Source organism: Hypomesus nipponensis, chromosome 27, assembly GCF_054491055.1.
Source record: "Hypomesus nipponensis isolate SF chromosome 27, ASM5449105v1, whole genome shotgun sequence".
In the NCBI taxonomy this organism is placed as follows: Eukaryota; Metazoa; Chordata; class Actinopteri; order Osmeriformes; family Osmeridae; genus Hypomesus; species Hypomesus nipponensis.
Genome location: NC_140387.1, coordinates 1167501 through 1179365, shown reverse-complemented (window position 1 = coordinate 1179365; position 11865 = coordinate 1167501). Strand labels below are relative to the sequence as shown.

Genomic DNA, 11865 nt, shown 5'->3' with positions numbered 1-11865 from the left:
CCACGGTAGATTTTCTCAGTTTCATTCCCGTTGATCACGACTCTTCCGGTTAGTAACTGAATCGGTGGTGAGTGCAACTGTACCCGGTCTGTTATTAGCCTATTGACCATGAACAGCAACCTATAGGAAATCCCCTCACAGCAATGCAATCTCCTCTCCGGGAAGCAAGGGGACGGGATATTCCGGTTAAGTAGCGATCACACCGTCTCCGGTGCTGCGCGAGCCGCGAGCGGAAAAGCTGCAACCCCAGTCTGTGTCTTGGGCATCCTCATGCGACAATCCTCCGACGAGTCTGTTCTGTTCCAGGTAACATAGAAAGAAAAGGAGGAGAGCGGAGAGAGAGTGGGAGAGAGAGTGGGAGAAAAAGAAGGAGGCAGCTATAATTCCGATGACTGATAGATTTGGGTGAGGTGGATTGGGAGGAGAGAGGCGGGGGAGAAGAGGGTGTGTGTGTGTGTGTGTGTGTGTGTGGGGGGGGGGGGTTCGGATCTAATCAACTAGATTAATCGAAAACAGCAGCGGACGAAAACGCGCGCACCCCCGTGGTATCAAGTCGGGTCTCCGCGCCTACATGCGCTGGTTTGTTGTGTCGTAGCCCGCCAGTCCAGACTGGGAAAGCGCAGCGCATTTGAATTCAGACACGGTGCCAGAGAAAGTATGTTTGTCTGAGAGAGAGAGAGAGAGAGAGAGAGAGAGAGAGAGAGAGAGAGAGAGAGAGAGAGAGAGAGAGAGAGAGAGAGAGAGAGAGAGAGAGGGGGGGGGGGAGTAGGAGGGTTGAGGTGATACACATATTTTGTCTTCTCAGGGGAGGGAAGGTTAAGTTAGTTGACAAAGGGACTGGGCTGGATACTACCGGGAGACTTTAAAGACAAAATTGTTTTTAAATCCAGTACTATCTTTCTTACTTTCTCTCTTTCACAACAAATAACATTTCCCATTTTATAACCTGCTCTACTTTCACCATGAAGAGAGTAAAAGTGGTTTTCGGAACCACATGGCGAAGACAGAATCCGCATTGTCATTTGAAGTTTGTATTCTCCGTGTAGCTATAAAAAAAAATCATCATAATTTAGGGTTAACTTTTAAAAAGACACACACAGAGACCTATAGCTACTTTTAATTTTGTGTCCAAATCAACAAACATTATAGGCTAATTCAAAGAATAGCATTTGTCATAAAACTTAACGAATTTTATCAGGTGTGTTAATCACCAGATATAGACACATGGTTACAGTAAGCTAAAGTCTCACAGACTGTCTGAATACTGTAGACATCATCTTAATACATGCAGACTACTTTGTCTGCAAGGAACCGTTTTTTCTTTCCCGGTGCTACGGTGCAATTAATCATTTTTTTCCTGGAACCAGCTTTTTATAAGCGCGCGGGTGACCTCGAATTTGGACACGCTGCTGTGCCAGCTAAAGTGACGTCAGCCTTCCCTCGGCACAGGGATCCGCGGCTCTGGTTTAACGACCCAGCTGTAAAGGGACATGATGCGGCAGCGCGAGCGACAGGTTTAATGGGCATCCTTCTGTGAGCGTGTCTGTGAGAGAGAGAAAGAAAGAGAGAGAGACAGAGAGAGAGAGAGAGAGAGAGAGAGAGAGAGAGAGAGAGAGAGAGAGAGAGAGAGAGAGAGAGAGGGAGGGAGGGAAAGAGGGAGGGAAAGAGGGAGGGAGAGAGGGGAGAGAGGGGGGTGAGAAAATAGGGGGCACAGAAGACTGTGGGGTGCGTTTATTACGTAGGAGACAGATGCGGCGCGCGCGTGTGTTCTGTCCTAGATAAATGGGGATCATGCATTAGGTGCTCCACACATCGTGTGGAACAGTTTTTGCTCAGGTGGTGAAATGCGGCTTGGTTGGCCGCAGTGATGTCTGTGGCACCGCGCAGTAATGTTACAACAATCCTTGAGAGCCCGTGAGAGAAAGCGTATAGGCTAAGTGTGTGAGCGAGCGAGCAAGAGAAAGAGATAGCTGTGTTAAAGAGAGAATGAGGCAGTGCAACAGTGAGTGAGAGATACAGAAAGACAGACCAAAAGAAATAAATCTTGGCACGCCATTCGTGATTTTCTTCTTTCACTTAATAATTCAGTTTTCTGAATATGTAACTCAATGAAAAGACCGTCTTACTTCAGTTGAATGCAGTCGGCGTATAATTACAGCAGACAATAGTCAAACAGATGAACCATAAGTTGATTCTCTGGAATACATCATTTAAACTCCGGGCATGCGAGAGAGATACTGTATTGTTCCCTCGGTGTTTATAAGGTGCATTTCGCGCCCACTAACTCGACTTGGCACGCGCGGGATATTTTCGCAACACACGTTATGATGGTTCTCCCGTTTCACTGCATATCTAGCTTAATTCACGCATGTATGGCTTATTTCTCTATCCGATAACGTCGCATTATTGTCAAGAATAGCCTACCAGGAGACACAAAGGCCAAGAAAGCTGCGTTTTATTACACATGATAGGCACGCATGCTAATAGAAGGCCGTTGGGGATTCACGGTAAAAACACACATACTCCAGCAGGAGAATTTGGAAAAAAAATAGCATAGACCTAGAGCTATAGCCAACAAATATTAATTTCAAAAAACGGACATTTGAGAAAACAAAGTTGACAAACTGCCTAAACTAATAATTAACTAATGTTGCAACTTCACCGGCAGCTAATGGCAAACCTAGTGGGTAGTGCCATTCAGCTCAATTAAAAATGCAATGGAGTTGTTCATGAGCACTTGTCACACTTCTTACAGTTTAGAAAGGCCCCCCCTAAAATATATGCCATAATATGATTAGGAAAAACGTTTTGAAAGGTTGAAAAAAACGTTCGAAAAAAAAAAGGTTCTACTGTACTCTATTGTTCTCTGATCTGCTTTAATATAATGTTTTAGGCTTCTATGTTCTCTTGTCCCTCCTCTCTACTTTCACTGTGTGTGGGAAAATGTTTTCAAAGGCAGAAAAAAACATTTTCGAAAAAAAGCTTTGAATGGTTGAAGAAAGTTATAATAAAAACATTTTTTTTTTTTTTGAAACCGAAGTTTAGAAAGGTGAACCAAAATATTTTGAATAAAAATATTAGAATAAACGTTTTGAAAGGTTTGAAAAGAATCTACCAAAGGCTGAACTAGAAACTTTTTGGTGTTGCGTTATGTAATTAGTTTTCCCTCTAAATCAAGGGTTTGAAAGGTTTAAGGACTATAGGCTGTTTGAAAAAGGGTTGATGTAAGTTACTACAGGTTGATTAAATAATTGTGTCAACATTTTACAAGGTTGAATTTGTATCAGAAATAGTTTGCTTCCCAATGAATATATTTGGAATTATTCAGAAATCTTCAGGGTCTGTGTCCTATGCACCGCAGCCTGTAGACTGTAATTACTGCGATACCTTTGGTTGTAAACGCTGGCTGTACCCGATTAAACCACATACAGTTCCCAGTTACGTTGAAAACAACACAAGTTTGCCAACATCGCCAATTAACAGACCTCATCAAACTCATTTCCAACCCTTACCAAAACATGCACGAAACATTAAAACACGATTGAGGCATGAAAACGAAGCAGCCACAATACCTTGCGCCAACAGTGCCGACAGAACGAGCAATAGCTCCCTCGGTTTGCTACAGTTTGTTTGAGAATAGTAAACGCAACAGGCTTGACGGTAAGACTACAATACCCAAGAGGCACTTCTTCAAATTCTTCTCTATTGGCCACTTCAGTGTCCAATCACGGTGGAGAAAGACGTGTACAGCAGCTAGAGCATCTTCCATCATGGCGTCTTTATCCTCGGGATTCCCTTTCAACCTGCCCGTTGTGTCATTCCTGCTTATCCTAATGCTATGTCTGCACCCCGGAGGAAGCCAGAAGAAGAAAGAGGTATTGGCTTTTGTATTTAGAGTGTATTCGGAATGAATATCCGTCCGGGTTTTTCGTAGATTGTAGCGTAATAACGGCTGCGCTGGTGCTTTGAGGATGCGGCTGTCGCACTGACGTTACAGTAGGCTGGGTTCCGTGAGAGGCCGTAACGTTTAATGGAATAATATATAAAAAACGTAACAAAGCTGTATTATTTGTATTGTGTTATAGGTTGTTGTTTTGTTTCCTCATTGGGTATCATATTCTGTAGTAGCTTTTACTGTGAACGAGTTAATTATTTAACTAATTCTGTCACCGGGCCTGTCAAATGCCTTGTTCTAAAATGAAAGCGGTTTAGGCGAGGCTGTTAGTTGTTGTTCTGGCTCAGTGTTGTGTGCTATGGACTATGCTGTATAATGAAATAGTTATCTTGTGGTGTTTGGAAGCTATCATGTCAGTTATTTTGTCAGGCTATTATGATGGTGTAAAGACATTTCTGAGCTACTGTGACTTTCAATAGTGGCTCATATTGATGGTTCACTGTTGTACAGAGTTGAGCTGATCAATGCGTTTTAGATGTCTTTATTGACTGGTTAAATGAGCACTGTGAAACTAGGCTAACAGACAGACAAGCAGGCAGACAGGTAGATAGTTTAGAGACAGATAGATAAGCAGGCAGACAGACATGCAGGCAGACAGATGTGCAAGCTGACATTCAGGCAAACAGACTTGCAGACATGCAGGCAGACATGCAGGCAGACAGACATGTAGATAGACATACATGCAGGCAAACATACAGGCAAATCGATAGACAGACATGCAGGCAGGCAGACAGAAATGCAGACAGAAAGACATGCAGACAGACAGACATGCAGACAGACAGACAGGTAGGTAGGGAGGCAGACAGACATGCAGACAGACACACATGCAGACAGACAGACAGACATGCAGAAAGACAGACATGCAGGCAGGCAGACAGACATGCAGACAGGCAGGCAGGCAGGCAGGCAGACAGGCAGGCAGGCAGGCATGCAGACAGGCAGACAGGCAGACAGACAGGCAGACAGGCAGGCAGACAGGCAGGCAGACAGGCAGGCAGACAGGCAGGCAGGCAGGCAGGCAGACAGGCAGACAGGCAGGGAGGCAGGAAAACAAACAGAGCAGCACATGTACAGACAGACTGCTTGATAAAACAGCAAGGCTAGCTGTATTTTCAGGACTATAGAGGAGATATATGATGTATCATATGAAAATATAATGCCTCTGCTGACCACACACACACACACACACACACACACACACACACACACACACACACACACACACACACACACACACACACACACACACACACACACACACACACACCCCAGAGGCAGCAGCAGCAGTAGATGATCTTATTAGGCTCAATAAAAGGTAAAGCAGTGAAGCAGCATTCTGTCTATGTCTCTCTCTGTCTCTGTGTCTGTGTCTGTCTGTCTGTCTCTCTCTCTCTGTCTCTCTCTCTCCCTGGCTGCCTCATCCCTCTCTTTAGATGACCCGTGTGGTACGAGAGCCCAAAGTGCTGATGATGGCAGGATTGTGATCCTCTGTCTCACGGCTTTTTAATATGTTTGTCGAAGGCCATATCTTTACATCCCCTCAGGCACATAAATGATGGTAGGAGAGAGGGAGGGAGGGAAGGAGGGAGGGAGAAACGGAGAGAGAGACTACTACTGGACTGAAATAGAGACGAAGGGAGGAGGGGGTGAGTGGCAATAGTCAGCTTGAAGAATATTTACGTCTTTTCAATGAGACCTCGTTCATCAACAGAACTAAATATATTTAGCCTCCCCCCTCCCTCCCTCCCTCGCTCCCTCCCTCCTTCGTCAGGCTGACTGTAAGGACAGAGCAGTGAAAGGCCTCCAGTAAGCAGTTCTAACTCTGGGACCTGCAGTGGATCAGGATAAAGCATGGCTCATGGTTTCCGTTTCTGCCGCTGTAGTTGTTTCTGTATGTGAGCCTCACGGCCCTTCAGGGCATAGCCTGATCCGGAGAACACAGCCAGGGCTTACTGGCCTAAACACTGTGCTCGTAAGCAATATTATTTCTATACCCCTTAGGAGAAAATCCAAGCTAAAATATGAGCCCTGCACTGGCTGTCTGGTGGCTTCTGCAGCCTGTGGGGGGGTCGGGGTGAGGGTGGGGGGATTGATGACTGTTCTAGCAAGGCTGGGCTTGTCGCCTTCAGCCCTGCACTGTGCAGCCTGTCTACAAGGGTCAGGTTACTCTCCGTGTTCTCCTGGTTCCATATTCTCCTGGTTCCGTGTTCTCCTGGTTCCGTGTTCTCCTGGTTCCGTGTTCACCTGGTTCCGTGTTCTCCTGGTTCTGAGTGCATGTGATGTGTCCCCAGGGCTTCGTCCCCAGGGCTTCGTCCCCAGGGCTTCGTCCCCAGGGCTTCGTCCCTCCCTACAGACTGTGGACGTGTCCAGCCGTCACTAGCTGCTGCTGCTGGCTGTTCTCTGCTGTGTGATTTATAACGAGGAAAAAACCTGGACCACATGAGCTTTTTACTTCTCTATTTAGGCCATATCTCTCTCTCTCTCTCTCTCTCTCTCTCTCTCTCTCTCTCTCTCTCTCTCTCTCTCTCTCTCTCTCTCTGCATCTTTTGTAATCTCCCCCGATCTCTTCTTGTCTACTTCTGTGTCCCTCCTGCGTTAGAACAGTGTGTTCTCTTCACCCCCCCACGTGATGCCTGCTTCACGTACTAAACAGTATATTCTTAGTCTGGCCTCCCTCCTCTTATCCTCTCTCCAGTCCAGTCTATACATCCTCATAATGAACTGGTAAGCTCAGCAAGATCACTTTTATAAATGCTTACTGACTCGCCACAGATTAATCTCCCTCCCTCCCTCGTTCCCCCCTCTCCCTTGATCCCTCTCTCCCTCTTTCTCTTCCTCCCTCCCTCTGTCTCTCCCTCCCTGCCTGGGCAGCAGGTGAGGAGTGATGAGGAGGTGGTGTGTGTCGGTGTGTGAGGTCCCTGTGTGCTCTCTGCCCCTTCTAACAGGGTGGACCACCAGGAACCTGGCACTCATCTCCTCTCCTTTCTTCTCCTCCTCCTCTCTTCTCCTCTCTCCTGCCCTCCTCTTCCTCTCCCCTGCCCTCCTTTCCCCTGCCCTCCTCTCCCTCTCTCCTGCCCTCCTCTCCTCTCTCCTGCCCTCCTCTCCTCTCTCCTGCCCCCCCTCCTCTCTCCTGCCCCCCTCCTCTCCCCTGCCCTCCTCCTCTCCCCTGCCCTCCTCCTCCTCTCCCCTGCCCTCCTCTCCCCTGCCCTCCTCCTCCTCTCCCCTGCCCCTTCTCCTCCTCTCTCCTGCCCTCCTCTCCTCTTTCCTGCCCTCCTCCTCTCCCCTGCCCTTCTCCTCCTCTCTCCTGCCCTCCTCTCCTCTTTCCTGCCCCCCTCTTCCTCTCCCCTGCCCTCCTCCTCTTCTCTGACAGCTCACAGCCTCATCAGTGGAGATGAGCTAAGAGAAGGTTAGGGTGCATTCCCTTGTTGTGAATATCAATTCATTCCATCTTACAATCCCTCTCTCTCTGGGGGAACACACTCTGAACTGGTCCCTCTCTCTCTGGGGGAACACACTCTGAACTGGTCCCTCTCTCTCTGGGGGAACACACTCTGATCTGGTCTCTCTCTGAAGACCAAATCATTTTTGTACTCTCTCTCTGTCTCTCTCTCTCTCTCTCTCCCTCTCTCTCTCTGTCTCTCTCTCTCTCTCTCTCTCTCTCTCTCTCTCTCTCTCTCTCTCTCTCTCTCTCTCTCTCTCTCTCTCTCTCTCTCTCTCTCCCTCTCTCTCTGTCTCTCTCTCTCTCTCTCTCTCTCTCTCTCTCTCTCTCTCTCTCTCTCTCTCTCTCTCTCTCTCTCTCACACACACACACACACACACACGGTGGAGATAAGTGCTGATCTGGTTTCCATCCAGAAGAGCGAGTGGTGTTAGCGTCGAGGTCTATCACCGTGGTGACGGCCTGCCAGGCAGGATAAGGCATGAGGGGTTATCGATGTCACTGCAGACACACACACACACACACTCCCCAGGACAGAGTCTACATAACCCTTATGTCCTCCAGCTGTTTGTGTGTGTGTGTGTGTGTTTCTGTCTCCCTCTGTCCCTCCATCACTCTACAGCTCTCTCTCTCTCTCTCTCTCTCTCTCTCTCTCTCTCTCTCTCTCTCTCTCTCTCTCTCTCTCTCTCTCTCTCTCTCTCTCTCTCTCTCTCCATGTATCTCTCTGTGTCTCTCTCTCTCCATGTATCTCTCTGTGTGTCTCTCTCTCCATGTATCTCTCCGTGTCTGTCTCTCTCCATGTATCTCTCTGTGTCTCTCTCTCTCCATGTATCTCTCTGTGTCTCTCTCTCTCCATGTATCTCTCCGTGTCTGTCTCTCTCTCTCCCTGTCTGTCACTCCCTCTTTAAGTCCCTGTGCTGCTCTTGTGACATCCTTCACTTTCATGGGTCGTGACCTCCAGAGGTTTGGTCCCCAGGGACCCCCTGCCTGACCTGTACCCAGGGACGGGGGCAGGTTCCTGGGGTGGGATCACGTCCGGGGTTGCCTCTGCTGGTGCCTTTGTCTTTCGGTTGCCAGAATGACAGGGCCCTCCAACACAATGCCCTCATGCTAATCACCTACTGGTGCGTGTGTGTGTGTGCGCGTTTATGCTAATGGTACGACATGATGAATTAGTCAGTTTTGCATAAAGCGGTGTAGGCCTAAATGCTAAATGCCATTCCTACTTACTCTACACCTAACCCACTCTCTCTCTCTCTCTTTTTATCTATCTATTTTTCTCTCCAGGCAGTTTCAGTGTGTTTCTGCAAGACAGAAAAGCGTTGAGAAATCCTGGCGTCTCCTCAGTGTGTCAAAACGCACACACACTCACACACACTCACACACACTCACACACACACACACACCATTATGTCTGGCACTTCTATGTTGTCTTGTCCTTTTATAGCTCTAGTTTATTTACTCTAGAAGCTTCTGTCTGGGTAATTTCATCCCATCACTTCTCTGGTGACACAGAGAGTCTGGGCCTGACATGTTGTCGCTGTGCAGCGGAGATCTCGTTTGTCCAAAACATTTCAAGAAATGAAAACGAAAACCCTGTGTTTTTAAAACAATTGAAGTTGGTTGTGTGTCTGTGAAGATGGTCGAAGACTACATGGGGCCAGGGTGGAGCGACAAGGGTTTGTCACAAGCTAGTTGTAATACCTGTCATTGGTTGAATATGGGTGAAAGGAGGAGATGGAGGGATGGAGGAGGAGGGGGGGTGGAGGAAGGCCTTGTAGGAGAAAGAGGTTTCGGGTCAAACATTAGTTATTTTATTGTAATTTCTGAAGTGATTTAATTAAAACTGAATTGACCTCCTTCAAGTGGTCCTCTCCATCTCTTCCTCCTTAATATCTCTTCTGGCTCTCCCTCTCTGTCTCTCTCCCTCTTTCTTTCTCCTTCTTTCTCTCTTACTTATATTCTCTTCCCTCCATCGACCACCCACCTCAGCACACAGACAGAGCATCAGTGCTTCTGTGCCAGTTAATGCTTCTGTGCCAAGAGGGGAGCGAGGAGAGGGGAGGAGCGAGGAGAGGAGAGGAGAGGGGAGTAGAGGAGAGGAGAGGAGAGGGGAGGAGCGAGGAGAGGAGAGGGGAGGAGAGGAGAGGAGAGGGGAGAGGGGAGGAGAGGAGAGGAGAGGGGAGGAGTGAGGAGAGGGGAGGAGAGGGGAGTAGAGGAGAGGAGAGGAGAGGAGAGGGGAGGAGCGAGGAGAGGGGAGGAGCAAGGAGAGGAGAGGAGAGGGGAGGAGCGAGGAGAGGGGAGGAGAGGAGAGGAATGGAGAGGGGAGGGGAGGAGAGGGGAGGGGAGGAGCGAGGAGAGGAGAGGAGAGGGGAGGGGAGCGAGGAGAGGGGAGGAATGGAGAGGGGAAGGGAGCGAGGAGAGGGGAGGAATGGAGAGGGGAGGAGAGGAGAGGAGAGGGGAGGAGCGAGGAGAGGGGAGGAGAGGAGAGGAGAGGAGAGGGGAGGAGCGAGGAGAGGGGAGGAAAGGAGAGGAGAGGGGAGGAGCGAGGAGAGGAGAGGAGAGGAGAGGGGAGGAGCGAGGAGAGGAGAGGGGAGGAGAGGAGAGGGGAGGACCGAGGAGAGGGGAGGAGAGCAGAGGAGAGGGGAGTAGCAATATGAGGCAGAGGAAGTGAAACTGGGACTACGTGGAGCCCTGTGGAGCATCCCTCTCTCCTCTCTGTCTTTCTAACCCTAACCCTTTCTGTTGTGCCCTCAAGGTTACATTGAGATACTTTGATCCTTTTTACACGCTAACAGCTAACGGCACACTTTCAAACTCTGACGGACGCTTTATAGCGGGTCATATTCAGTCGCCGTGACAACCAGCAGGGAGTTTGAATGATTCAACTGCCATTAACAGCAGCTGGAAACCGCCCACGATATAATGACTCAGATGTGTTCTCTTGTTTGTCTAAGGATCTCCAAGTAGAGAGAGAGTGTGTGTGTGTGTGTGTGTAAGAGTGTGTGTGTGTGTGTGTGTGTTAGAGAGTGTGTGTGTGTGTAAGAGAGTGTGTGTGTGTGTGTGTGTGTAAGAGAGTGTGTGTGTGTGTGTGTGTGTGTGTGTGTGTAAGAGTGTGTGTGTGTGTGTGTGTGTGTGTGTGTAAGAGAGTGTGTGTGGGTGTGTGTAAGAGAGTGTGTGTGTGTAAGAGAGTGTGTGTGTGTGTGTGTAAGAGAGTGTGTGTGTGTGCTCCAGTAAGACCCTGGGGGAATGTAACATGAGGAAAGTGTTGTAGCAGTTGTCAGAAAGGTGAACAGTTAACTCATGCCCTCTGAGAAACAACATGGTGTTTGTGTGTGTGTGTGTGTGTGTCCTGTTAGCTACAACCCTGAGAGGAACAGGAGAGGAGATGGGGAGATACGTCACATATATTAATACAAACAGAGATAGAGAAACATCATGTTGGGAAGGAGGAATAGAGTCAAAATGTAGGTGGAAAGCAGTAGGAAGTAGAGGGAGGGAGGGAGGGAGGGAGGGAGGGAGGGAGGGAGGGAGGGAGGGAGGGAGGGAGGGAGGGAGGGAGGGAGGGAGGGAGGGAGGGAGGGAGGGAGGGAGGGAGGGAGGGAGGGAGGGAGGGAGGGAGGGAGGGAGGGAGGGAGGGAGGGAGGGAGGGAAAGCAGGAATGGCAAGATGCAGTGACAGAGTAAAGAAAAAAGTAACTATGATGGAGTAGACTCCTATGGAGCATAAAACAAGACACACCCAGACACACACCCAGACACACACCCAGACACACACCCAGACACACACCCAGACACACACCCAGACACACACCCAGACACACACCCAGACACACACCCAGACACACACCCAGACACACACCCAGCCGGCCTGCCTCAGCTGTGTGGGTCATGTAGGGCAGCACTGACTGGTGGAGGGATGGAGGGAATAAAAGAGGAGGATGTGGTCAGCAGGGTCCCAGGTGATGAGAGAGAGAGAGAGAGAGAGAGAGAGAGAGAGAGAGAGAGAGAGAGAGAGATAGTCCCTAGAGACACAGTGAAGGGAGGGGGGAGAGGAAGAAATGCAAGAGAAGACAGGTGCAGAAAGAGAGAGAGAGAAACAGGGAGGAGACAGAGAGACAGAGAGAGAGAGAAACAGGGAGGAGAGAGAGAGAAACAGGGAGGAGACAGAGAGAGAGAGAGAGAGAGAGAGAGAGAGAGAGAGAGAGAGAGAAAGCCTATAGAGAGCTAAACGGAATGTGTGATTGTTTCTGCTCACCTCTGACCCCTGTTACCGTAGTGACCGACAGGGGGTGGGCTGGACAGAGGGATGAAGAGAAGGACTAGAGGAGGCTGAGTAGAAGGATCCAGAACCCTATTTGTTGGGGTAGAGTGTTGTGACCTTTCCTCTCCTCCTTTCCTCCTCTCTTCTTCCTGCTTTCCCTAGAAACACACACACACAGAGAACACACAGAGATAGACAACACACACAC

The 11865-nt window shown here is 49.0% G+C and overlaps 1 protein-coding gene across 1 annotated transcript in view; it reads left to right on the top strand.

Moving 5' to 3' along the window:
• The first annotated feature begins 3743 nt into the window (after positions 1-3743).
• The window catches only part of tusc3 (tumor suppressor candidate 3), a 33209-nt gene continuing 25087 nt past the window's right edge, over positions 3744-11865 (top strand). The window contains exon 1 of the mRNA XM_084693857.1: positions 3744-3875. Coding sequence (XP_084549983.1) covers positions 3771-3875 — 105 coding nt within the window. The 5' untranslated portion in view covers positions 3744-3770. The remainder of the gene's footprint in view (positions 3876-11865) is intronic.